The sequence below is a fragment of the Procambarus clarkii genome, chromosome 74, assembly GCF_040958095.1.
Source record: "Procambarus clarkii isolate CNS0578487 chromosome 74, FALCON_Pclarkii_2.0, whole genome shotgun sequence".
NCBI lineage: Eukaryota > Metazoa > Arthropoda > Malacostraca > Decapoda > Cambaridae > Procambarus > Procambarus clarkii.
This window is the reverse complement of record NC_091223.1, coordinates 4,711,205-4,739,172: the sequence shown is the minus strand read 5'-3', so window position 1 is coordinate 4,739,172 and position 27,968 is coordinate 4,711,205. Positions and strand designations below refer to the sequence as shown.

The following is a 27,968-nucleotide window of genomic DNA, read 5'->3' as shown; positions in this document are numbered from 1 at the left end:
GCATATCCAATCACATGAGTCTCACCTGCATATCCAATCTGAAGAGCCAATTTTGACAGCTTCAGCTGCAAGACTGATTTTTCACTTTTTTCTTCTGGTTGACCTTTGATTTTCCTGCTTCCTTTCCCTCCTTTCCTTTGTCTGTAAATAGTAAGTAATCTATACAGTACAATAACAGTTCCTAGCTGGATTTGCATGCAGAACCCAGTTTGCTAACTGTAGGTAGTAACTAAGTGATTGTAATCTATCCACTGCTGCCCACTGGATGGGGGGCGGTGTGCAGGACAAACATATCAATTGTGACACTAGCTCTCCACATATGTCAGTTGCTTAATTTAGAAATTGTACTTGTGGTCGATCTCGAACCCATTGTTGATGTGACGACATATTGAATTTTGTAACTAGCTCATCAAGATTGTAACTTGCTTAGCTAAATGAATTGTGGGGTTCAGTCCCTGAGCCCATTATGTGCCTCTGTAACCCTTTCCACTACTGCCCACAAGATGGGTATGGGGTGCATAATAAATGAACTAAACTAAAAAAACTAACTATCGAGCCATAAATGCTAAAACACTGATGAATTTTAAAATACAGTTTAATAAAATTATCAGAAAAAATTGGGGATGGGGGGGGGGGGGACTTTGAAAAAGCTACTGGCTTCCTGTCCTCATCATGGCTACTAAAGTACTAGTGGCTCTCAGATAAATTCAGGTAAATACCAATGTCTCATTTAGAGTTCCATTCTTTACCTAGGTATGCAGGTGGTGGTTAGGTTAGCAGAAATACAATTAACACACTACAACAACAAAATTGCTCTCAAGTTGACTATTTCCTTAACAGCATGAACTCCTGTATGCTAATCCCCACAATCACTAAACCTACCCGAGTCACTCAAACATCAGCCACTACCTTGGACCACATATGGACAAACATAACAGCTTCCCTTGTATCTGGTATAATCTACGACAGAACAACTGACCACTATCCTACCTTTCTCATAGCGAACATGGACATAACACCACCAAAAGCAAGAAACTTTCATTTAGGCTACACAGTGAATCAGCTTTAGACAATCTTACAGAGGCACTTTACAATATTAACTGGGATTCTGAATTCAATAATACCCATGATATAAATTCATTAGCTAACCTCTTCATCTCCAAAACTCTAAGCCTCTACAACCTTCATTGTCCCCTTCTTACCAAGCAAGTAACTGACAAAAGATTAAACAATCCATGGCTCACAAGTGGCATTCTCAACTCAATCAACAAGAAACATGAATATGAAAAGAAAGTTAGGATTGGCCTAGTTTCAAAGGAAGTAGCTAAAAGGTACTCATCAATGCTTACCAGTATCATAAGAAAGGCAAACTTGCATATTATGTGAATAGATTCAATGAAGCAAAAGGCAACATGAAAAGCACTTGGAAAACTATCTCTAGTATCCTAGGAACTAAACAACACTCACATAACCAAATAAAACTCTACAAGGATGGGGATATACCGTCAACTGATTTAGAAATGGCAAATGAATTTAATAGTTTCTTTTCATCGGTTGGTGCTAATCTTGCCAGTAAAATCCCACAGACTCAGACACATATTAACACATATCTCTCAGGCAGCTATCCAAACTCTCTTCTCCTTTCACCAATCAGCCTGGCAGATGTTGTGTCCATCATACATTCTCTAAAAACCAAGGCAGGGAACACCAGTGAAATTCCGTCCATTGTGTACAAGAGAGCCTCCCATGCCCTTGCCCCACCCATAGCACTACTGTTCAACAAATCTATAGAGTATCACACCTTCCCTGATATCCTCAAAAAAGCAAGAGTAACGCCAGTCCATAAAGGAGACAATCCGGCGGACATAAACAATTATAGACCAATATCAAATCTACCCATTCTATCAAAAATATTTGAAAAATTATTTACAAACAGCTCTATTCCTACCTCGTAAAATTCGACATACTCAGCCCCTGCCAGTTTGGCTTCCGGTCCCAAAAGAGCACCAACGATGCAATCATTAGTCTCCTTGACATTATCTACTCAGCCCTTGACAAAAATGAGTTTCCAATTGGACTCTTCATTGACCTAAGAAAAGCCTTTGATACTGTTAATCACAACTACCTCTTACTGAAACTCCAGCATTATGGAATCCGAGGCCTTGCCCTTGACTACATCCGATCCTATCTTAGTGACAGACACCAATATGTAACCATCAATGATACAACTTCTTCCACTCTACCAATTACCGTTGGAGTGCCACAGGGCAGCATCTTAGGACCTCTTCTATTTCTTATATATATAAACGATCTGCCTAATGTCTCTAATATTCTCAAACCTATATTGTTTGCTGACGATACTACCCTTATCTACTCAAACCTCAACCCACATATACTAAATAATGCTGTGAATAATGAATTAAAAAAGTCCACTTATGGATGTCAACGAACAAACTAACATTAAACATTGAAAAGACTTACTACATCTTATTTGGAAGCAAATCATCAAATGCAATTCAGCTACAGATAGACAACATTAACATCAGTAATAAAAATGATGGCAAGTTTCTTGGCCTATTCCTAGACAAGAGACTCAACTTCAGCACCCACATTCAACACATAACTAAGAAAGTCTCTAAGACAGTTGGTATACTCTCCAAAATCAGATATTATGTTCCTAACTCTGCTCTCCTCTCACTATATTATGCACTAATCTACCCCTATCTTAATTATGGTATCTGTGCATGGGGGTCTACCACTGCAAACCACCTTAAGCCCATCATCACACAGCAAAAATCTGCTATCAGAATAATAACTAACTCTGCTTTCAGACAACACTCAGCTCCCTTGTTTAAATCCCTAAACTTGCTAAATATTAACTCCCTCCACACATTCTCTTGTGTCAACTACATTTACAAAACCCTGTTCTTAAATGCAAACCATGCTCTGAAACTCTCCCTGGACAGATGTAATAGGACCCATTATCACCACACCAGAAATAAATATCTCTTTGATATCCCCAGGGTCAAACTTAATCTGTGTAAACACTCTATGCAAATTAAGGGACCTAGTCTATGGAACTCACTCCCTAGTGAATTGAAAAACTGTAAAACTTTTGCCTTATTTAAAAGCAAAACCAAAAAGTACCTAACTTCATCATCTTAGTTTCCTACACTGAGCTTTAAATTTGCTCTGTACCTAGTGTTACCCAATCTCCTAATTTTTATGTAATATCAAACAACCTTATCATTGTGTTCATTGCTGTCTTCTTTTATGTGCTAGCCATATGCTGTATTGTGACTACCAATTTTTGTCAACTACCATTCAAGCTGTCATTGCAATCAATCTTATATTGTTTCTGCTGTATTGTGCCTACCAATTTGTTGTCAACTACCATTTTAAGCTGTCATTGCAATCAATCTTAGCTACCTATGTGCTTTAATATACTGTACCTACAATTTTCTCTCATCTTCTTTTTTTTTTTCATTTCATGTAATCTGTTATCATTTTTTTGTCTATAAATTTTGCAAGTATTTACTTCCTTAAAATTTTCTTAGATTAAGGACCTGCCCGAAACGCTGCGCGTGCTAGTGGCTTTACAAGACTGTAATTACCATATTTGTATCCTCACATTCCTTATGTACATTCTTGTATATGCATAAATAAATAAATAAATAAATAAAAACTCATTGCCAGGTAGAGACAAAAAACATTTGTAATTACCTAAGTGTAATTACTTGACAACTTAACTTGCTTACAGTTCTTGCAATGTATCTACATCATCACAAGCCAACCATCAGCTTTAAGATTCACCAATAACAACTAAACATTACCTGTGGCACCGAGGAGGGTCATGATGATGCCAGCCTGCGAGTTGACACCAATACCGGTCACTACCATCCTCCCGCTCCCCTCCATCACTGTTGTCCCTGTTGGCACACCAAGTATTGTAAGGGGTAAGAATGACAGAAAGCTGGACTCAGTCTCATACCTGATAAGATCATGTCTGAATAGTGCCAAATTATCACCAGCTGTTAATAACATACAGCTTTTATCATATGCAAGATGTATTTATGTATATATTAATCAAGCATGAAGGATTAGTCTTGACGTTCAAACATTATGATAATATAGCAAAATAATAATGCCTAAACAATGTTTCTTAAATATATTCTGTTATCTTTCACAATTAAATGCTAAAGCGATAAAATTATTCTTATTGGGACTTTCTGGTTTCAAGAAACTAGTTCAAATTCAAATTCAAATTTTTATTCAAAAGAATGTGAGTACAAAGAACACAAGAGTAATGTATAATTGTGGGGACAGGAGTTACACAAACTAATGCCCGAAGAAATTCCCAAACAAACAAACTACTTACTGTAATTTGGGCACAAACCCGCACGAAACACTTTACGTGTTATTGGCCGTGCAAGTATGTAAGAACACCAATGCTATATACTCTCACAACCCATTGCACCTTCTTGTATATAAATAAATAAATAAATAAATAAATAAATATATAAATTAATTAAAAAATAAATAAATAAATAATAAAGCCACTATTATGCAAAGCATTTCGGGAAAACTAAAAATGATTTGGAAACAAAATTATTTAAAGATGTCAAGGGTAAACTCTTAACACTAAATGAAAAGTAAGCTAACAAAAATATTGAAAAAGTTTAAGAAAAATATCAAATGAATACAATGAACACCAGCATTGAATGCAATAATAAATGAACTAAACGCCATTTTCTGGGTGAGTCCCGGAGGCTCCCTAGACCTATACTGGGCTGATGTGCATATATTTGACCATGGCAACAGTCAATTGATGGAGTTCTATGCCTACTGGGAGCCACAAGACAGAACCTGGCCCCTTCAGAGAGGCATGAAGAGGTTAGTGTCTTGAGGTTATCTTGAGACGATTTCAGTGGCTTAGCACTCCCCAGTGGCCTGGTCCTCGACCAGGCCTCCTTTTTGTTATACACCTCCAGGAAAACTAAATACTAATTGAGATTAAAGTATAAATTGTCTTGAAATAATATAAAATTAAAAAAGGGGGGAACATGGCAGAAAAATAGCAAATATACAATTTGGTCGACAAACAGCATTGTTTAAAATAGGAGACATGCGTTGACATTTATAACAAAAACATGACATGACAAAACAAAGCTCAAATAAACTGTTATTTCTTATAGGTATTTGTTATAGTTTTGTTATAATTTAAATAGTTTGTGATAATTTAAAGAAAATAACTCAATAGTCTCTTGATTTGTACTTTACATATTTGTATAAACAATATAAAACCCAAACAAATTTAATTATAGAAGGAGGAATAAACATTGTGATTGGCCAAATAAGTAGACTATTGTATGACAAAGTTATCTGAAGAAACAAATCAAGAGGGTGAAGTTCACATTCATAATACCAAGTGATAAAAATTGAGGCCAATCTATGAAGAGCATTCAGTAGTTCCAAGCTGGTACGAGCCAAACTAACATAAGCCAAGTTGATATGAGTCAAGGTGACACATGAGCCAAATTGACAAGAGTGAAGCTGGCATGAGGATAGCTGACATGAGCCAAGCTGATATGTATCTAGCACATATCAGATGTATTAGCACATATTGTACCTAGCTGAAACGAGCCAACTGGCCCAAGTCAAGGCGATAGGTTAGCACGATGGGTGACCTACATGATGATCCGGCTATGAATGACTGGTTGCCAGACTGTCCAATTTGTGGTAGAACCTTCCAAGACTATAGAGCAATGAGTGTCCATCTGAGCACATGCGCAGAGTACAGTACCATCAGGAACTCGAAGAGGCCGCTAGTAGAGTGGGTAGGCCCAAAGCGAGGTGGACCGAGTAGGAGAAATGCCTCCTGGCAATGGAAGAGGTGAGGCTGGAAGGCAGACCCCAGGTAGGCCAGGGAGGTATGAACCAGAGGCTGCAAGAGCACTTTCCTTTGCAAACTTTGGAGTCCATTAAGATTGAAAGGAAAAGGAATGCGTACAAAGAATTAGTGGTGCAATACAGAAATCATGCAGAAGGTGAGGCCTCAGAGTCTTCACTGTCTAACTCAGACAGGAAGGACGAGCAGTCAAGCCCATTAAGAAATCATAGACGGAAAGGCAATATCAGGGCGCCGATGGCGTCGAACCAGACATAATTAATTAATTATTTAATTACCAGCCAGGGGGAGAAGTCGAAGGACATCCTGATCACTAGGAGGGTGAAACAGGGTGACCCTCAGTCTTCATTTCTCTTTAACCTAATAATTGATGAGGCAATTACTAGGGCTAATTAGAACTTGGGGCTAGAGGTTGGACTGGGGGGCAAAAAGGTATCAGCCCTGGCTTTCGACAACGATCTGGTTGTGGCAGCAGAGACAGCTGCCGGACTACAGAAACTTATAACAAGTAATTGCCACACATTGGGAGCCGGTCGGCCGATTGGGAGTCGGTCGGCCGAGCGGACAGCACGCGGGACTTGTGATCCTGTGGTCCTGGGTTCGATCCCAGGCGCCGGCAAGAAACAATGGGCAGAGTTTCTTTCACCCTATGCCCCTGTTACCTAGTAGTAAAATAGGTACCTGGGTGTTAGTCAGCTGTCACGGGCTGCTTCCTGGGGGTGGAGGCCTGGTCAAGGACCGGGCTGCGGGGACACTAAAAAGCCCCGAAATCATCTCAAGATAACCTCAAGATAACCACACACTAAGTGGGCTCTGGCCTTAAAGTAAATGTTGCAAAGTGCCGTACGCTAAGCATAGCAATCAATGAGCATCGTAAGACTTGACATGACCCCACCAGGGAGGGCATACTATGTCGGGGGCGATGAAATTGGTACTGTGAGTGTGGCGGATGAGTATAAGTATTTAGGAATACTTATCGTGGCCGGAGACAGATGCCTATCCTACGGTTCCCTGTTTGAGGACGGCCTGACTAACATCACCCAGGCGCCACTCAAACCCAAACAGAGTTTATACCTACTAAACCACCACCTAAACCCCAAGATGAACCACCGGCTTGTTCTCGGACGCGTGTTTAAGACGGAGTTAGCGAGGCTTGACAGGCGGTTGTGGCGTGCCATTCGTGGCTGGCTGCGACTGCCTCATGACACTTCCTAATGCTTTTTTTCATGCCGACGTAAAGGACGGTGGTCTAGGAATTCTCGACTTTGCTACATCAATCCGTCTACAAAAGAACAAGCGGCTCGGGACGTTGGTAGAGTCGAAGGATCCAGTGGTAGTGGCAGTGGCAGTGGCTCTCTTACCCGCGTTCCAAGCGTGAATGCGTCGATAGGTAGACCCGACCACGACCGCCGGAACCTCTTCTAACAGAACAACTGAGCGCTCTAGAAGGTGGAAAGCAAAACTGCACAGCATGGTTGATGGTGCCGGCCTTGCATCCACTTGTGAGGTTCCTTTTTGCCACAAGTGGGTCGCATCCGGTACCCATCTGCTAAGTGGAGGAGATTTTGCTCATGCTATCCAGATTAGGGCAAACACTGTAGCAACTCCGTCTAGGGCAGCTAGGGGTAGACCCGAGGCTTCTGGTCTCTGCGATGTTTGCCAGAAACCAGGGATCCTTGGCCAGGCATGCTACAAGACACATGGGCTCGGGTGAAACGTCATGACGACATCACCCGGTTCGTAACCGGCTGCCTGTGACAAAGAGGTTTTGAGGTGGAACATGAAGTCCGTATACCGGATGGAGGCACCTTCTACAAGCCTGACATCATAGCTTGCAAAGATGATGAGGCCTTTATATTAGACACCCAGGTCTCTGCTGATAACTTCCCACTCTCCCGTCCATATCAGAGCAAGTGCGACAAGTACGGCACCCCCAGAGATCCTTCAAAAGGTGAGGAAATATACCAGGAAGGATAACCCTTAATTGGAGAGGAGGATGGTGCAAGAAGAGTGCATGTGGTTTTCAGGATATGGGACTCACCAAGAGCGACCTTGAGATTTGCTCTGTGAAAGCCCTGATCTGGACATATTCCATCTACAGAATATGGTCCAAGACCACATCCAGGGGCAGACCGCCTTAGTCCCAGGATCACCGTGCACAGGGTGCATAAGGGTCAATATAGTCTTGTTTAGGTGAACCAGGATAGCTGGCAGCCAACTGTCTAAGCAGAGTCGTCATCTGGAGTACTACTTCTCCAAATGGTTTTTCACAAGATTAGATTAGATTAGATTTTTTTTATTGAGGTAAAGGTACATACATTGAAGATGAGTTATAAACATAATGTTTGGAATTTAAAGATAGAGCTAGTGCATACAATACCTAAAGTCACTAGTATGCATAGCATTTCGGGTAAGGTGAGGGGGAAAGTTTCTCTCTCAAGGTGAGGGAGAAAATGACAAGAGGGTGGATGACCTGGCTGGAGCCCACGAGTGGGTACGGTGGCGGCCAGAGGGACCTCCATGAGCATACATGACAACCCTCCCACTCCAGGCCTTGTTAGGAGTTTCCACTATGAATAGTTTTCTCCATGTTTGCTGCTGTCAAGTCACCAATCCTGCCACATAGGCAGCATGTTGTTTTGCATCAGCTTTAGTTCTTTTTAATGATATACTGTGCACCTCTCCCTTTGTGTACTGTGTCCCATATAAGAAAAGCAAAATACAAACTTTTTTCCATTTTGTGTATGTTATTATTATCATCTTTTTTCCTACACTGAGCTTTAAATTTGCTCTGTACCGAGTGTTACCCAATCTCCTAATTTTTATGTAGTATCAAACAACCTTATCATTGTGTTCATTGCTGTCTTCTTTTATGTGCTAGCCATATGCTGTATTGTGACTACCAATTTTTGTCAACTACCATTCAAGCTGTCATTGCAATCAATCTTATATTATTTCTGCTGTATTGTGCCTACCAATTTTTGTCAACTACCATTCAAGCTGTCATTGCAATCAATCTTAGCTACCTATGTGCTTTAATATACTGTACCTACAATTTTCTCTCATCTTTTTTTCATTCCATGTAACTGTTATCATTTTTTTTTCTATAAATTTTGCAAGTATTTACCTACTTAAAATTTTCTTAGATTAAGGACCTGCCTGAAACGCTGCGCGTACTAGTGGCTTTACAAGACTGTAATTACCACATTATGTATCCTCACATTCCCAATGTACCTTCTTGTATATGCATAAATAAATAAATAAATCTTAACTGTTGTGGGTTGTGATGAGATCTGCCATTTATGTGTATTTTAGTTTATGTTTGATAGGGAATTAGGTATGCTTAGGGGTGCCTTTTCACCATGCCCAGTAGCTGGGGGGATTGGTGCCCTGAAGCTACATAAACACCCTATACCCCCGAAGTGGCAAGGGGAGTTAGGGGACAACCTAACGTGAGCCAAGCTGACATTAACCAGGCTTACATAAGACAAGTGTCACTGACCTGAGTAGAGCAAAGGGTCGGTAGTTTCACTTTTCTTGACATGGTCACTCTCGCCTGTGAGTGAAGACTCGTCCACCTTAAGGTCTGAGCCCTGGATCAAGAGACCATCAGCTGGCAACATGTCTCCATACTTGATCTGCATAACACAAGAATATTCACAAGATTAGAACGGGTTACCTTCTAATATTATTCATAACCATTTTATAAAATACATATTTAGAAAACTAAATTAATTTTATATCTATAGAAAATATCAATGTACCATATATAATATAAAAGAAATTATCATCTATGCTTGACAGCTGAAGCTATCAGAGAATATATTAGGTTAAGCAATATTAAAAATTGGAATGAGCTCCCGAGTGGCGTGCAGAACCATCAACCCAAGGAAACAGACAGAATACAAACTGAAAATTAGTCCATAAAATTTGCTATACATTAACTTCAACTGGTAAAGCTGCACCAATTGTAATATTACTACAGTAAAAATACCATAGCAGTCAAATACCAAATTGTTAAAATCAAAAAACATAGTAAAAATATCCAATATACCCGGTAAATGTTTAACACTAATAAATTAAATGAATTACTGAGGATGTACAGTGCATAACCTAGACCTCGTGTCTAGTGATGTGTTACCTGACAGATGTCACCGACAAGGATCTCACTCAGGGGTAACTGTGTGACGTTCCTGGCACGGACCACAGAGAAGTAATGGGCGTTCTCTATCTTATTCTGCAGGCCCCGGAACTGACGCTCTTTGCTGTGGACCAAACAATGTCAAGAGTTTAAGACTACTCTCTCTCTTGCGCTAGTGAACTATGACTCATAGTGTTAAGACCATATGCACACACACATGTACAACGGCTATCTATTTTGTTATAATTCTGTTGTTCCATCCATCATGTAATAATTATAATTTTATTTCTATTTATCTACTTCATTATTGTTTTTGATCTCATTTAGTTTTAAGTTTTTTAAGCTTTTTCCCCACATCTACTATCAGAAATTTTAGCCAAATATCCCCAGTTTACAAATTGCAGGTGGTAAATATTTTGTAAATATATTGGTAAATGTAAATGTTGTAATATTTCCACCGCTGCCCACTAGTTGGGGGGTGATGTGTAGAATAAACATATATATTATGATGCTAGCTCTCCACATATGTAAGTTGCTTAACATGGAGACTGCACTTGTGATTGGACTCGAACAAATTGGTGATGTAACAATATATAGTACACTAAATTTTGTAAGTAGTTCATCAAGACTAATTTGCTTAACTAAATGAATTTTTGGATTCAGTCCCTAAGCCCATTATGTGCCTCTGTAACCCTTTCCACTACTGCCCACAGGATGGGTATGGGGTGCATAATAAATTAACTAAACTAACTCTAGTGATCTTTGGTTCACAGTGTTAAGATTGCATGCACACTAATCACTCTCTTGCTCTACTGGTCTATGGTTCAAATACTGGTTTGCTTTTACTGTATAGCCACTAGCACATATAGTGTTTCGGGAAGATCCATTTAACCCCTTAAACCGCCCATATTGGGGGGGGGCCTGGAAGCGAAAAATATTCAAAATATGTAAAAATAACTTAAAAATATTGAAAAATCTTCAACTTATTGGCTTCAGTGTCATGAAACTTTCATCAAAATATTTTCAGAAATTGATTTTAGACAAATTTAAAAAAAAATAAGAATGTTTTGTTGATAAGGAGAACAGCTCCTATTAACTGGAACTGAAGAATAATGCAGTAATAAAGAGATGCAACACCTGTCCAACGCTTAAAGAAAAAGAATAATAGTAAGAAGTGTCCATAAAGTGGATATGCAGCTGGAGCCTTTATAGCATTGTTGAGTAATACATAATAACACAAATAATAATGAATAACTATGTTATTATGCTCTATTTTGTTATATATCATATAAATACATAGTCCAATGTTAATATATGTTACTTTCATCAATGTCCCAAAAATACTTTTTTTAGAGAATTTTTTTTTAAGATCTTAGTTTTTTTCTCCTTTGTTTATTATCTGATTTTATTGTAACCTTTACATCCTGGAGAGTGCATATCCTTCCCTAACTATGTGAAGATAAAATTAAATTGGTCAACAAATAAATCAGTCACAACTCGCAGAACTTGAGACTTTGAATTTTTGTTGGCTGATTTTTTCTCAGATTTGAGACTGTTTTCTTTGTCTCTTTATGTTGTTTTGATGATTAGGGACCAGATTAGAGCTTTTTCACTTATATAGAGTATACCCTAAATATATCCCCTAAATCATTATAATTATTATAATTACCCCTATATTTTGTTTTTTGGGGGTTATTTTTTCTTGACTTTTCATTCAACACATATTGACCTACAACTTTCACATATTCGAGTATGAATGCCAAACAATGTTTATTAAAACATGCAATTAAATTAACGAATTAGAACTACCTTTATTCATTGTCGATAACTTCATCTTCAATTATCTTTGAAACTAGAGTTTCAAATTTGAGTGGCTTCTAAAATTCCAATTTTTGACCGATTCTCACCATTTTGACATATTGTGTGCTCATCTGTCTGTTCTGCAATCCCTTCAGAATGGATTTTTTTATAAACCTTATACATTTGGAGTTATAATTTTTTTGGCCTAAATTTGCTGCATATTTCAAATGCCATATTGACAATTTTGTTTACAGTAAAGTATACTGAAAGCCTATATTCTAATTTGATGAAAATGAAGATCATATTTTATTCTGAGAGAATAACAACACCAAATGAACAATTGGTGATAGTTTATATTTTTTATTCTGATTTTAAAATCTTTAGTTTTCAATATTCAATTTTAAAATTATTTTTTATTTCGTGTTTTTCAAGTTACACTGTACATTGTGATCATTTAGACAAAGTTGGAGCATTTGCCTAGTTGGTTATGCACAAAAAATTAAAAAGTGTTTGTGCAAGTTTTAAAAATTTGAGTTATGTCAAATTGTATATGTATGTTTTACGCGTTTTAAGGGTTAATCCTAATTTTTTCCCGGAATATGACCCGCCAATCCTTTAACAACCAGGTACCCATTCACTGCTGGATGAACAGAGACTACAGTTAAGGATTGGCACTTGGTCAATCCTTCATGGCCAGAATACAAACCCAGTACAAAGCTCTTGTGAAGCACCAGGCAAGTGCTTTACAACTATGCCATGAGGACTGCTTTAATAATAATAATAGTATACTGTACATGAATAATGGTGGCAATTTAGTATTACTGATTTTTAACTTTAACATTTTATTTGTGAGGTCACACACCATTTTCACATGCCATTTTAATGATCTAAATAATACAAAATCTCACTTTATGATTTGAAGTAAAAGTCCTCGAATTTGGTAATATAGTGTTGAACACATACAGTGAATAATGCACTGTTCCTGACCACATACAGTGAATCTTTTTGATACAGGTATGAAAGATATATATACAGTACATAAAGACACATATATATTTGAAATCATCTGCAAGGAGGACTGTGCTTGTGACCATTTATAAGACAAGTGAAAATACTACTGATTATTACTAGAGGTCAAGGGGTAACCATTATTATATAAACAATCATGTAATTGTTCACATGATATAATTCATCATTTATCATCATTAAAATTCAAATATTAGCGATAATGCCAAATTATAGGAAGGAGAGTAACAATTGAAATTCTGTAACTATATATATAGACAGTGAGTGCAATGGAAAGAAACTAGTTCTAATAGGTTACCTGTAGTCATTGAAGGCGGTGACCAGAACCACCACCACCACCGCCACCAGGATGGCCACGCCCTCGATCCATGGGGGTGCTTGCTCATCTGAGTCGTTTTCTGTGGGGGGGGCAACACATGCTTAGCATCTCACCATCATCTTGCATAGTGCAGTTATTTTATGAAAACCATGAACAAAAAACTTTACAAGAAAGAAGTAAGAAGTTTACAAGAAGTTCCAGTTCATAGAGGAGATAATCCGGCAGACATAAACAATTATAGACCATTATCAAACCTACCCATACTATAAAAAATATTTGAAAAAATTATCTACAAACAGCTTTATTCATACCTCGTAAAATTCGACATTCTTAGCCTCTGTCAGTTTGGCTTCTGCTCCCCCCAAAAAAAAACGATGCAATTATCAGTCTCCTTGATATAATTTACTCAGCCCTTGACAAAAATGAGTTTCCGATTGGACTCTTCATTGACCTGAGAAAGGCTTTTGATATTGTTAATCACAATTACCTCTTACGTAAACTCCATCATTATGGAATCCGAGGCCATGCACTGGACTATATCCAATCCTATCTTAGTGATAGACACCAATGTGTAGCCATCAATAATATAACCTCTCCCACTCTACCATTAACCATTGGAGTGCCACAGGGCATCATCTTGGGACCTATTTCTTATATATATCAATGATCTGCCTAATGTCTCTAACATTCTGAAACCTATATTGTTGCTGATGATACTACCCTCATCTACTCTAACCCCAACCCACATACACTAAATAATGTTAATAATGAACTAAAAAAAGTCCACTTATGGATGTCAACCAACAAACTAACACTTACAATACAATTTTATACAATACAATACAATTTTATTTAGGTAAGGTACATACATACAATAAATTTTTACAAGGATTGGTAGACTTATAGGTAGAGCTAGTACATACAATGCCTAAAGCCACTATTACGCAAAGCGTTTCGGGCATAAATACTTAACATAGAAAAGACCTACTACATCTTATTTGGAAGCAAATCTCCAAATGCAATTCAGCTTCAGATAGACAATGTTAACATTAGCAATAAAAATGATGGAAAGTTTCTTGGCCTATTCCTAGACAAGAGACTCGACTTCAACACCCATATACAGCACATAACTAAGAAAGTCTCTAAAACAGTTGGTATACTCTTCAAAATCAGATATTATGTACCTAACTCTGCTCTCATCTCTCTATACTATGCACTAATCTATTCCTATCTTAATTATGGTATCAGTGCATGGGGTTCAACCACTGCAAACCACCTCAAGTCCATCATCACCCAGCAAAAATCTGCTATCAGAATAATAACAAATTCTGCTTTCATACAACACTCGGCCCCCGTGTTTAACTTCCTAAACATGCTAAACATAATCTCACTCCACAAATTCTCTTGTGTAGGTAGGAGACCTGAGGTTTCCACCACTCATAGTAGCCGGGTGTGAACAAGACGTTCCATCAGTTTGCCAAGACATGGAAGCAGACTTATGGGCCGATATGAACTCTGGACAGATGGATCCTTCCTTGACTTGGCCAATGGTAGAAGAATGGTGTGTTTCCACGAGTCAGGGAAGACACCAAAAGACCAGCAGACGTTGTATAAGTGAAGGAGGTAGGACTGAAGGATCCTGGGAGCCCCCCGAACAAATTCATATGGGACGTTGTCTATCCCTGGCATAGTGCCCAACCTTGAGAGTGACAGAGCGTCTTCCAGCTCAACAGATGTATATGGAAGATCCAGGTCCTGAGCTAGTCCTATACCCTGTCGGGAGCCCCATCCTATGGAACTTGCAGAAAGGAGCGGGGAACGGTTAACATCCTCAAAGTGGTCAGCCAAAAGTTCAGCTATTTGTACTTCCCCCAGGGCCCCCACTACCACTGGGGTCTCTGGGTGGGATGGAAGGCCGGGAGTACCTACCTATCATCTTGCGAACAAAGGCCCAGGCTCCCACAGAGGAGGAGTCAAATTGGAGAGAGGCACAGTAATCAGCCCAGGCCTTGCGTTTGGCAAGGAAGGGCTGATTACTGTCTACGTCTACACCTGGTGTCCACCCTGCGGAAGGTCTGCCGCTGCAATGGAGTAGGGTGGCGCCCTACTGCCTCATAGCCTAGCCACCCCTCTTCCTAGAAGATCCACTTGGATCTTCGGGTAGTCAGAGCAGGACGAACAGTGCCCTCGAAGGAGATGACGATGGGCAGGTGATCACCACCCAGGTACGGTCTGGTCCATATCTGCGCCATCGTGAAGGGGCCTCTTCCAGTGCAAAGATTGAGCGTTGATGTATGCCCATTCAGCGGGTCTATCCGGGTTCCCAAACCTGGCGGCGTCAGTAAGGAGAGGTCTGGGAGTCAAGGAGAAACTGAAACAGGGCTCGGCCAGCCGTGTTGTGGTGGCGACCCGTGTTGTGGTTGCCATGATGAGTGCCGAGCATTAAAGTTACCCATGACGAGGCAGGTGTCTGTGATCTGACCAAAAGAGTGTTCTAGTTCCTTCTTCGTTACTGGTAGACGGGTTATACAGAACTCCAAAGGTGCCTCACCCATGGGAGAGGGCCACCTTCACTGCCATGAACTCTAAATGCCCGCCCCGGGAAGGAGTGAATCCGGAGAAAGGAGCTGGGAACTGAGTCCCTGACCAAGAGAGCAAGTCACCCTGCATCCCGTACTGGCCGAGATCTTGTCTATAGACCGAATACCCCGGCACCGAAAGATCGTCAGTAAGCCAAGTCTCACAGAGTCCCACGATCAACGGCGGTGCGCTGCCGATAAAATTGCGTCTTCTTAAAAAATGGAATGGGCATTCCATAACATGGACACTTCCTTTTGGCACGAAAGGCGGTGGAGTTTCTGATCGGGAAGGAAGAGACAATTGCGCAGCGCGTTCCGCAAGGCGCGGTGCGGCCAGTCTGGGTGGCATAAATAGTGTAGTAGGAGAGGACTTGCCCTCACTCCTTATTCCTTGGCGGCACGGCCTCTGGCCTGGGGTTATTTTCTTCTCCAAATTCATATCAGGCTTTTCCAGTCTCTATGTAATTTTCTGCCGCTTAATTATTTTCCATTTTCCAGCTAGGGTTTACCATTATGTTATGTTGTTCACTTATAATTACTCATGGTGTCCTGACTGTTATACTTAGAGTTAGATTTAGAGTTAGATTAGATTAGGAACAGACAGCACCTCCTCTACCGCCTGCGTCAAATCCGTCAAAAAACCCAGATGCGATTCATCAGTGCTTCGTTAGAGATGGACTGATAAAGGTGAGAAAAACCGCAGAGGGCAAAATGTTCACAATTACTAAAGAAGAGAACCTCAACGCATTCCTCTCCCAATGTGGTCTGTCTCAGCTCATTATCACTCCCAGTGAATTAACTTAATTAACCCCCTGTCAACTAGTGGGGCTAGGTTTCTTAAGTCTCATTGTTTCATTTTCTGACTTAATTTTTAACTTACTCTTAACTAGTCATTTACTGAAATTATTTAATTGAGTGCATAAATAGTTCTTCAGGTCTTATTAATTATACAGTCATAACTGAACTATTTATAGTTAATAATCATTAGCTTAAATTTGCCTATGCTTATTATTCAACTTTTCTTTGATTCCATTTATTACCTAGGTTGCCTAGCCTCGCCATGCTCCCTTACTCCATTGTACCCCTGGCTTTGCCTGCATCTCAAATTGCAAATTGTTACTTACAGTGTACCTGAGAGTACTTGTAAGTAATCTACCTCATTTTTCATTTTTGCTCAATTTGTTTTTGTATTGCTTAGTCTTGTTTATTTTTGTTTTGTATTTCTATATCTTGTGTTTTGTATAGTCCATGTTTATATGTTTTTTCGTTAATCTCATTTATTACCTAGGTTGCCTAGCCTAGCCATACTCCCTTACTCCATTGTACCCCTGTAAGCCCCTTTTGAGTTTGCTTTGTTCTGTATTGTGTACATCTTTTTCCCTATTTTATAGCTTATTTCTACCTTGTTATTTGCCTTTCTTCCCTTGTTTTTCCTGCAATCAGCTTTTTTTATGCAGACAAGTATAGACCCTGAACTTAACCTCTTATCCACTATCTATGACAATTATCACTTTAATGATCTAAATTGCAGATATTTTGCAGCACATGATGTAAACAATGTATTAACTCATAATGACAATATCTCTGTAATCAATTTGAACGTTAGATCCCTAGGTAAACACTTCGATGATGTTAGTGCCTTGATTGAAGCTATTGACAACAAATTCTCTTTTATTATACTTACTGAAACATGGTTGAAAGAGGATACTACTCAGCTCTTTAACATGCCTAACTACTCAGCAATTCACAACTGTCGTCAACTTCAGAGAGGTGGTGGCACTGCTCTTTACTACCACCAAGAACTAACATGCTTAAAAGAAATTAGAACCAGAGACTGCTATGGGGAGTATATCTTCGCCAGCTTCAGAGTCAAGGGTGCCGAGTCTGTCCTGACTGTGGGTGCAGTTTATAGAATTCCTAACACTGATGTGTCCGAATTCAACTCAAACCTTAGAAATCTAATACTTGATAACAGACTGAACAAAAACCACCTAATTATCGCAGGGGACTTTAATATTGACCTCTGCGAGCTGAACACCCCACTGCTGTTAGCTTCCTCAACTGTATGAATTCCTGCTTCCTCACCCTTAATCACTAGACCTACTAGAATCACTGATAGCACTGCCACGACGCTCGATCACATCTGGACAAACATAACCTCTCCGCTTACTTAGGTATAATCACCGATAGCACTACAGATCATTACCCCACATTTCTCTTAACTAACATTAGCAAACCACCTCTTGAGTCAAGAGTGATACGTTTTAGACTACACAATGAAACTGCTATAGACAATTTTATAACTGCTACTGATAATGTCAACTGGGAGTCCGAGTTAGGTAACATAGTGGACATCAACCTAGCAGTGCAATCTTTTCTTCAAAAAACTCTTAGCCTTTATAATACCCACTGTCCTATGCTTACAAAACAAGTCACAACCAAAAGGCTTAACAATCCCTGGCTTACAAAGGGAATACTTAAATCTATTAATAAAAAACATGACCTTGAGAAGAAGTATAGGTTAGGAATTGTCTCCAAAGAATTCTCAAAGAATTACTCATTATTGCTGCCTAAGATAATTAGACGAGCCAAAACTAAATACTACGAAGATAAGTTTACCCAAATAAAGAGCAACATTAAACAAACTTGGAGAACAATTTCTCAAATATTGGGATCAAAGAAGTCTTTAAATAACAAACCGACTCTCCTGTCTAATAACGATGGTCAGCTTTCAGCCTCTGATTCTGCTATTGAGTTCAATAGGTTCTTCTCTTCCATTGGTTCATCCCTTGCAAATGATATTCCATCTTCCAGTACAGACATTAATGACTATCTTTCAGGTAACTATCCACAGTCTCTGTACCTAAAGCCTATTAATTCCACTGACGTCAATGAGATAATCCTTTCCCTTAAAACCAAGTCTGGTGCCCTTGAGGAGATACCAACTTTAATTTACAAAAAAGCCTCCAGATCTTTAGCCCCTGCTATTGCTTTGCTCTTCAACAAGTCACTTGAACTCCAAACCTTCCCAGATATTCTAAAAAAAGCGAGAGTAACGCCTGTCCACAAATGTGGTAATCTCACAGATGTTAACAACTACAGACCTATATCTATCCTGCCAAACTTGTCAAAAATTTTTGAAAAACTAATCTATAAGCAGCTTTACTCATATCTAGCCAAACTCAATATACTTAGCCCTTGCCAATATGGCTTCAGACCCAAAAAAAGCACTAACGATGCACTTATTAGTATGCTTAACTCGATTCATACAGCTCTTGATAAAAATGAGTTCCCTGTTGGGTTGTTTGTGGACCTGCGTAAAGCTTTTGACACTGTCAACCACCAAAACCTTCTTCTTAAATTACATCATTATGGAGTCAGAGGACATTCCCTACAATACCTCAAATCCTACCTTACTGACAGGCTCCAATATGTTTCTGTGAATAATACAATTTCTCCCACCCTACCCATCAACATTGGTGTTCCCCAGGGCAGCATACTTGGCCCTCTCCTCTTTCTCATCTACATTAATGACCTTCCAAATGCCTCCCAACACCTCAAACCAATTCTATTTGCTGACGACACAACCTTCATTTACTCCAGTCCTGATCCCCTTGCTCTAAATGCCACAGTAAATACTGAGCTAAATAAAGTCCATCTGTGGCTAACTGCCAACAAACTCACCCTTAACATTGACAAAACCTTTTATATTCTGTTTGGCAATAAATCCTCTAATCAAATAAATCTCAAAATAAACAATACCCAAATTTGTAACAAATTAGATGGCAAATTCCTTGGCATTCTCATTGACCACAAGCTTAATTTCCAGGGACACATTCTAAACATATCAAAAAAAGTTTCAAAAACTGTGGGCATTCTTTCTAAGATCAGATATTATGTACCACGCCCTGCCCTGGTGACTCTCTATTACTCCCTTATCTATCCATATCTCAACTATGGTATTTGTGCTTGGGGCTCTACTACTCAAAATCACTTACGTCCTCTAATTACTCAACACAAAGCTGCTATTAGGACAATATCCAATTCTGGCCCCAGACATCACTCGGTACCCCTACTTAAATCTCTGAATATGTTAGACATTAAGTCACTGCACATTCTCTCATGTGTATTATACATATATAAAACGCTAAACTATAATGCCAATCCTGATCTCAAAAGCTTCATAGAAGGTTGTATCAGAACCCATGAGCATCACACCAGAAATAAATACAGTTTTGATATTCCTAGAGTACGACTTAATCAAACTAGAAATGCTCTACAAATCAAGGGGCCCAGAATGTGGAATGACCTTCCCAACCATGTTAAAGACTGTACCTCTCTCAACCAGTTTAAGTTAAAAGCGAAGCTATACCTAATAAATCCCCTGTAACCTACCTTACCCTTCTATTGTCAACCAATGTCTGTTTTTTTCTTTAAAGAGCGCTGTTTGTCGACATAATTGTATTTGTGCTGCTTTTTCATCTATGTTTTCATTTCTTGTTTTCATTCTACTCATTATGCTCAATTAGTATTAAGCTTGTCATTTAAGTTTATCATGCCCGAAACGCTTTGCGTAATAGTGGCTTTAGGCATTGTATGTACTAGCTCTACCTATAAGTCAAACAATCCTTGTAAATATTTATTGTATGTATGTACCTTACCTAAATAAAATTGTATTGTATTGTATTGTATTTATGTTACATTCGCCTCACTGCTAATTCTAGGCAATAGGCCATTAGGTTTCTGCAGAGTTTGTTACTAGGCTATAAGATTACTTTTATTTTACTACGGGTGTACAATTTAAGTTGTTTCGGTGTACTTTGAGTTAGCCACGGCTATGTTATATAATTGTTAAGACTTACTTAGACGCCTGTTTTACTTCTGCAGAAATTTTTTACCTGTACTTCTACTACGTAATAAATAAGCCCCCATACTGTTGGTGTCTTCCTTTCCCTGATCAGAAAATCACAGTATTCTCAGGATGGGGCGCCATTATCCCTGAAATACAACAGCTAACTTTCTGACCACCTGTGCACAGACGTCTCCAAAGGAGGGGCTACCAGAAAAAGCCATAAAACCCTCATACAAAGTAAGTAAAATGTGTGGTATCAATGACAGCCAGTCCAAAGGTTGTTGAGCAATGCTTCTCTGCCTGTCGGAAGCGGTGATCGGCTCGAGAATTCTCTTGACGGCGCCTGCAACTGGTGGGTGCTTCACTCTGGGCCTCATGTTCCATCGGTGTCACAATTCCCTGGGAAAGCGCCTGGGGGAACCAGAGGATCATCAGGGCTATCTGATGGAGCAGAACCTCCTGATCGATGCATGTGTCGACGACGCCGGTATTGGCTTCTCTGGGAGGAGGCAGGGGGGGTGACGAGTCCCAGGCTCCGGCCGAGACTGAGCGTCCATATCTGTATTCATGGATGAGTTTTCGTCCATGTCGAGGTGACCCAGGAGGGGAAAATCGATTAGCAGCCTATGCGTATGAGGCATATGTGACTGGGACAGGCAAGAGCGTGTGTTAGATCCTACATGTGAGACCAGGGGGAACCTGGAGGCGAGAAGGAGCGATAGGCTGATTGAGGGCGCGCAACCTCAGGAACAGCTCATGTCGAGGGTTCCCCACTGTTTTATGATCGATGTCCAACTGGAGGGCCTCAAGATATACCGGGAAACTCTTGAACGTAACCTTATGATGGCCATGGCATAAAAGGCAGCGAGGTGCAGCAGAGCACCCACCGTTATCGCTGTCTGTATATGCCTGTTTTGCCACAGTTTGCACAGCGTGCTGCATTATGGCAGGTGAGGCGCCTGTGGCCCAATAGATGACAAGCATAGCATCGTAACACAGGGAAATTGTCGGGTTGGACCTGATACGAGGTCCTGAGTAGTGCCACCCGGTCAGGGAGGGGCCCATCGAACTTTACATTGACCATGGATGTCGGTCCTGCTGCTCCGCAAATCTCTGGTAACTTCCAATAATCCTGCTGATACACCCCCTAACACCTGTAGAGCGGCCTGGATGTCATCCACTTCAACACTTGGTTCAATTGGGCCAATTTTCCCATGCTGGGCCCGAGACAACTCCTGCGACAATACCTGTCGGCACCTGACAGGCCAGTCCCCCAACTTAATAATGTCGGATACACGGACATGCAATAGGAGCTCAAGTCGATAGACTCGCTATCGATAGAGTCGATAGACTCAATCAACTTGAGAATGGTCCAGGACGGACCGAAACGTCGTCGTCCCTTCACCTTCTAGTGTGTGATTCAGCCACATTATTGAGACTCATCGCTTGCATGAGCTAGTATGTTTAAACTGCTGATATCTGACATATCAGCAGTTTAAAAAAAACTTAAAATTATTCTTTCTGTTTATTTAGGTAAAATTAATATCTACTGTTCTCTTGCTGTTTCATTCAACAGCAGAGACTTCTGCTGTTGAATGATTTAAAATTTCTGCTGTTTCATTCAATATGTAATTATTGTAAATTTTTCTACTTCAGTCTGCTGCTAGATGTTACTACTGCTCGCCTTAGACTCGGTTACAAGTATCTCTGGGAATTCTCATTATCTGTCGATGTAGACCTGACCAAATGTAAACTGTGTCAACAAAATTATTCGCACACCCTCCGTCACTATGTGATGGAGTGCGAAAAGATACGTGAATTTAGAGACAATTCTATAACCAATGTTCCAACGATGTGCAAATATTTCATTCAAAATGATCTGCTACCAGAAATTTTAGCCAAATATCCCCAGTTTGCTAACTGTAGGTAGTAACTGAGTGATTGTAACCTATCCACTGCTGCCCACTGGATGGGGGGCGGTGTGCAGGACAAACATATCAATTGTGACACTAGCTCTCCACATATGTCAGTTGCTTAATTTAGAAACTGTACTTGTGGTCGATCTCGAACCCATTGTTGATGTGACGACTTATATTGAATTTTGTAACTAGCTCATCAAGATTGTAACTTTTAGCTCAATGAATTGTGGGGTTCAGTCCCTGAGCCCATTATGTGCCTCTGTGACCCATTTCACTACCGCCCACAAGACGGGTATGGGGTGCATAATAAATGAACTAAACTAACTTCTACTTCAGTTAAATTTTTGCTTTTGATCTCAATTAGTTTTAAGTCTAAGTTTTTAAGTTTATTTTCCCACATCATCATTATTTTCCCACGTTTATTTCCCACTTGCTCTATCTAGAAATCCAACATTCAGCTTATAACTCATTTTATATGTACGGTATCTACTTTCCCTAAATAAGTATTATTATTATTATTATTATTATTATTATTATTATTATTGAGTAAATCCGTAGAAACCGTGATGAGGATTCGAACCTATGCTTTGGGTATTCCCAGTCACTCGCCCCAGACAATCAGACCACGACATGGTCAAAAGGATTGCAACCTGGAGTTCTACTGAACATACAAAGGATCCTGAGGCTTCCACTGAAGCCGGACCAGGGTTTTACACAATCCTCCCCATGCACTCTGGCTTCTGTCATCTACGAATGTTCTACCTCTAACGCTTCTCTAGACATTAACATGTAAAATCCATGCATATGAGAACATGGAAAATTAAAATATGCACATCAGTGGAAGAAGACATGGTAGGTAGACCCCATACTAAACAGTGCAGGTGTATGTACGAAATCAGAACACTTAAGAGAGACAGCATGTATGATACTTACGAACGGCCGCCTTGGCAGGATCCTTATTACCGCTATCTGTTGGAAAACATTGAGGAAAGACAAGGTTAACTACCAGTGAATAACATTACATCTCAGGCAAGCACATATGTCATGCTCTTTAGGCAGAGTCCTCCATCTAACTTGGCCTTGTTGGAAAGACTATATACAGTATTCCTTATGTTAAACTGATAAGCAGAGTTTTCCTGAAGTTATATATTTTTCTCTTTTTTTTTACCTGATGGAATGATAGAGCTTTGCATTATATTATATACGTTTTTATTTTTTTTAACTAGCAGTACCCGGCCACGCCGTTGCTGAGCCACAGTAACCTTCCTTGTCCCCCAGTCCTCCCCACCATTCCCCCCTCACCTGTCTCCTTGGCCTCCCAACCATTCCCCACTCCACCATCCCCTCGTCCTCCCTACCATTCCCCACTCCACCATCCCCTCTTCCTTCCCACCATGCCCGACTCCCTTGTCCCCCTCGTCCTCCCCACCATCTCTCACTTCCGTCCCCTCGTCATCCCCACCATTCCCCACTCCCTCGTGCGATGCCTTCCCAAATGTCTGATGTTCCCATCAGAAAATTGGGAACATCAAGTGATCTGATGTTCCCATCACTGAAATATAAGAAAATCAGATACAAAATTAAATGAAAATATGAAAAAATGAAAATTAAACTATACTCACGAAATGAACGGTATGGTAAACAACACAGCTCAATTCCAATGCAATTCACACAAAATAATTAAATCAAAATGAAAATAAATCAAAATATATGAAAATTCAATTTATCAATGCAATCAGAAACATTGAAATGGAATTGTAAATATTTAGTATAGCATGTGTGTTGCTCTTACATGCAACAGATGGTGCTGTTTTTCAAGAAAAGCAGTTTTACCTGTCACAGGTGTGGCATCTATACTTATGAAATGAACGGTAAGGTAAACAACACAGCTCAATTCCAACACAATGTCACACAAAATAATTCAATAAAAAATAAAATAAATCAAAATCTATGAAAATAAAATTTATCAATGCAATCGGAAATATTGAAATGGAATTCGTTACATATTTAGTATAGTGTGCATGTTGCTATTATGTGCGACAGATGGCGCTGTTTTTCAAAAACGCATGTTTTTACCTGTCACAGGGGTGGCATCTATATAGTAGGTATATAAAAAGACGCGCCTATTCGAATGCAATGTTGTGTCAAAATTTCAAAGCAATCGGTGAAGAACTTTTGGAGATTACAGCGTGTGTTGCTCTTACGTCCAACAGATGGTGCTGTTTAAAAAAAAATGTTTTTTTCCTGTCACAGGTGAGTCATGTAAATAGTAGATATATAAAAAGACGCGCCTATTCGAATGCAACGTTGTGTCAAAATTTAAAAAAATCGGTAAAAAGGTTTCAAAGATTTCCCTCACATGAAAAACACAGTTTTTCCGAAAAAGCATGTTTTTGCACCGTCACAGACGTGACATCTATATAGTATGATATAAAAACCTGCTCGAATGCGAATGGAACGTTGTGTGAAAATTTCAAAGCAATCGGTGAGGAGCTTTCGGAGATAAGAGGTTATGCACAAACGAACATTTTTATTTATATAAAAATATATATTTTATCATTTTTATTTATATAGATTTGAGTTAAAACTAACGTAGAAATATGACCAAACCTAACCTAATCTATCCTAAACTAACTTAATTTAACATAACTAAGTCATTAATTTATGTTCTTAATATAGAATACCGTAACCACTAGACCATGATCGTCTTTAAGGATTGTTTAATCCTGGAGCTTATTAGCTAAGCTCTCTGACTAACAAACCACCGACGACACTCATGGTGCAATTTAGGTACAGTTTTTCACCAAATTCTGGCGCATGCACGGGCCACATTGAGCCTACAATTGTGACTCTGACACAAAGTTCATTTATCACTAAGAATTCCTTTGACCCTGGTCTGGTCAAAGGAGGGTAAGAGGCTACAAGATGACCTAGATAAACTAAAGGAATGGTCCAATGAATGGCTAATAAGGATCAACTTAAGTAAATGTAATGTAATGAAGCTAGGTAGAGGGAACAGGAAACCAGACACAGGATACCGATTGGGAGATAAAAGCCCTTCATGAAACGACAGAGAGAAAGATATAGGAGTTGATATCATGCCAAACCTGTCTCCTGATGCCCACATAAAAAGAATATCATCAATGGCATATATAAGGCTGGAAAACATCAGAACTGTCTTTAAAAACCTCTGTAAGGAATCATTCAGAATCTTGTATACAACATATGTAACACCAATCCAGGAGTATGCGTTCCCAGCATGGAGTCCATACTATGTCAAGCACAAGATAAAGCTGGAGAAAGTTTAGAGGTATGCCACTAGACTAGTCCCAGAACTAAGAGACATGAATTACAAGGAAAGGCTGCATGAATTGCATTTCACGTCGCTGGAAGACAGAAGAGCTTAGGAAGACATGATCACCTATACAAAATTATCAGGGAAATTGACAGGGTAGATTAAAATGGACGGATTATTTAACTCGGATGGTACTCGCACAAGAAGGGTACATAGGTGGAAGTTGAGTACCCACAAAGACAGAAAGAACTTTTTCAATGTCAGAGTCTTTAATAAATGGAAAGCATTAGGAAGTGATGTGGTGGAGGCTGACTATACACAGTTTCAAATAATAGAGCTATTAAAATATGACAGAGCTCGAGAAGTTCAGGAATCTGTACACCAGTAGATTGACGGTTGAGAGGCGAGACCAAAGAGAAATGTGTGAAACACTAAATTAACAGTTCCAAAGTGTGGTTTGTACAAAATGAGGATTTCAGAGAGCCGGACCCAATGTCAGTTCTGGAGAACACCAAAGAATACTTAGAGGTATCTCAAGACGAAGTAGAAAAATTACTCAAGGAGATAGGAAGAAATAAAGCAGTTCGATTTGACAGAGTTACACCTTGAATGCTGCAAGAATGTGCAACTGAGCTGAGCATTTCACTCCAATTTATATTTCAGACATCTTTGTGCACAGGAACCTTAGCAGATATATGGGAAAAGGCAAACATAGTTCCAATCTGCAAAAATGGTAGCAGAGAAGACCCTCTAAATTGTATACCAGTATCATTAACAAGTGTGGTAGTCAAAACACTAGAAAAAAATTAAAACCAAATGGGTAGAACACGTAGAGAGTAATGACATAATAACAGACAGAAAGTATGGTTTTCGAACAGGAAGATCATGTGTAACAAATTTACTTAGTTTTTATGATAGAGCCACAGAGATTCTACAGGAAAGAGATGGTTGGGTTGGGTTGGGTTGACTGTGTCTATCTGAACCTAAATAAAGGTTTTTGATTACATGGATGGTGTAATACTAAAGAAACTGTTCATGACTTGTGAGACCAAAATTGGAATATGCCACAGTTGTATGGTTCCCCTATCTCAGGCATGCTACAAAATGGCTTCCGGAACTGAAAAATAAGAGTTACGAGTAGAAGATAGAGTCCTTAAATATGCCAGAGCTAAAAGATAAAAAAAAGAGGTGATATGATCACTACTGAAAAATAATAACAGGTATTGACAAAATTGGCAAAGAGGAATTCCTGAAACCAGCAACTTCAAGAACAAGAGGACACAGATTTAAGCTAAGGAAACAAAGGTGCCGAAAGAATATTAAAGTTTTCTTTTGCCAACAGAGTGGGAGACGGTTGGAACAAGCTAAGTGAAAAGGTGGTGGAGGCCAAAACCGTCAGTAGTTTCAAAACGTTATATGACAAAGAGTACTGGGAAGACGGGACACCACGAGTGTAGCTCCAATCCTGTAACTACATTTAGGTAATTTCACACACAAATCCTTGCAGTCGAGTGAACAGCGTTCTAGAGTTCGCTTTCCAGTCGAGGCAGAAACAATTAAATGGACATTTTCTTTCACCTGATGCCTTTGTTCACCTAGCAGTAAAATAGGTACCTCGTAGTTTGACAGCTTCTACGGGCTGCATCCTGGGGATGTGTGTGTGAGAGAGCAAAATATGTAGTGTATATGATAAAAGAAAAATAACTGATGGTTAAAATGGCGGGGTCCAAGAGGCAACAGTTCAAACCTGGAAGCACAGATGGTAAATTCAAATAGTATATACAACCATATACACACACAACATTCAATTAGTTGATATATCAAAAGTCTGTGAGGAGCCATTTCATCATACTGTACTTCCTAAACAACAAGATTAAGATGCACTTAATTAAAAAACAACAGAAAAAACTCTTAACCCACCAGCAGGAAATGACAACTTACCCTCATGCTTTTCCTGAGCGTGGAAGAAGGAGAGGACGATACTGACGACGGCAGCCACCTGCAGGACGATGAGAGTGGTGTCCTTGAGAGCTCGTAAGACAAGCTGCAGGAAGGTGGCCGGCTTCTTGGGTGGGATGACATTGATTCCGAACGCCTCTTGACGCATCGCCAGCTCCTCCGGCAAGGTA

At 39.6% G+C, this 27,968-nt stretch overlaps 1 protein-coding gene across 1 annotated transcript; it reads right to left on the bottom strand.

Moving 5' to 3' along the window:
• LOC123774803 (plasma membrane calcium-transporting ATPase 2) lies at positions 1-27,968 on the bottom strand. The gene is made up of 7 exons (XM_069313095.1): positions 27,781-27,968; positions 23,478-23,513; positions 13,174-13,273; positions 10,050-10,173; positions 9,411-9,546; positions 3,834-3,929; positions 1-141 (listed from the first exon to the last, which is right to left on the bottom strand). The coding sequence occupies exons 1-7, from the start codon at positions 27,944-27,946 to the stop codon at positions 62-64; spliced, it is 738 nt and encodes a 245-aa protein (XP_069169196.1). The 5' UTR covers positions 27,947-27,968; the 3' UTR covers positions 1-61.

Coding starts and splice junctions, on each gene's coding strand:
- LOC123774803 (XM_069313095.1), bottom strand. CDS start 27,946: ATGCGTCAAGAGGCGTTCGGAATCAATGTCATCCCACCCAAGAAGCCG. Junction 13,274..23,477: donor TCCTGCCAAGGCGGCCGTTC/GTAAGTATCATA, acceptor CCCCCCCCACAG/AAAACGACTCAGATGAGCAA. Junction 9,547..10,049: donor TTGTCGGTGACATCTGTCAG/GTAACACATCAC, acceptor TGTGTTATGCAG/ATCAAGTATGGAGACATGTT.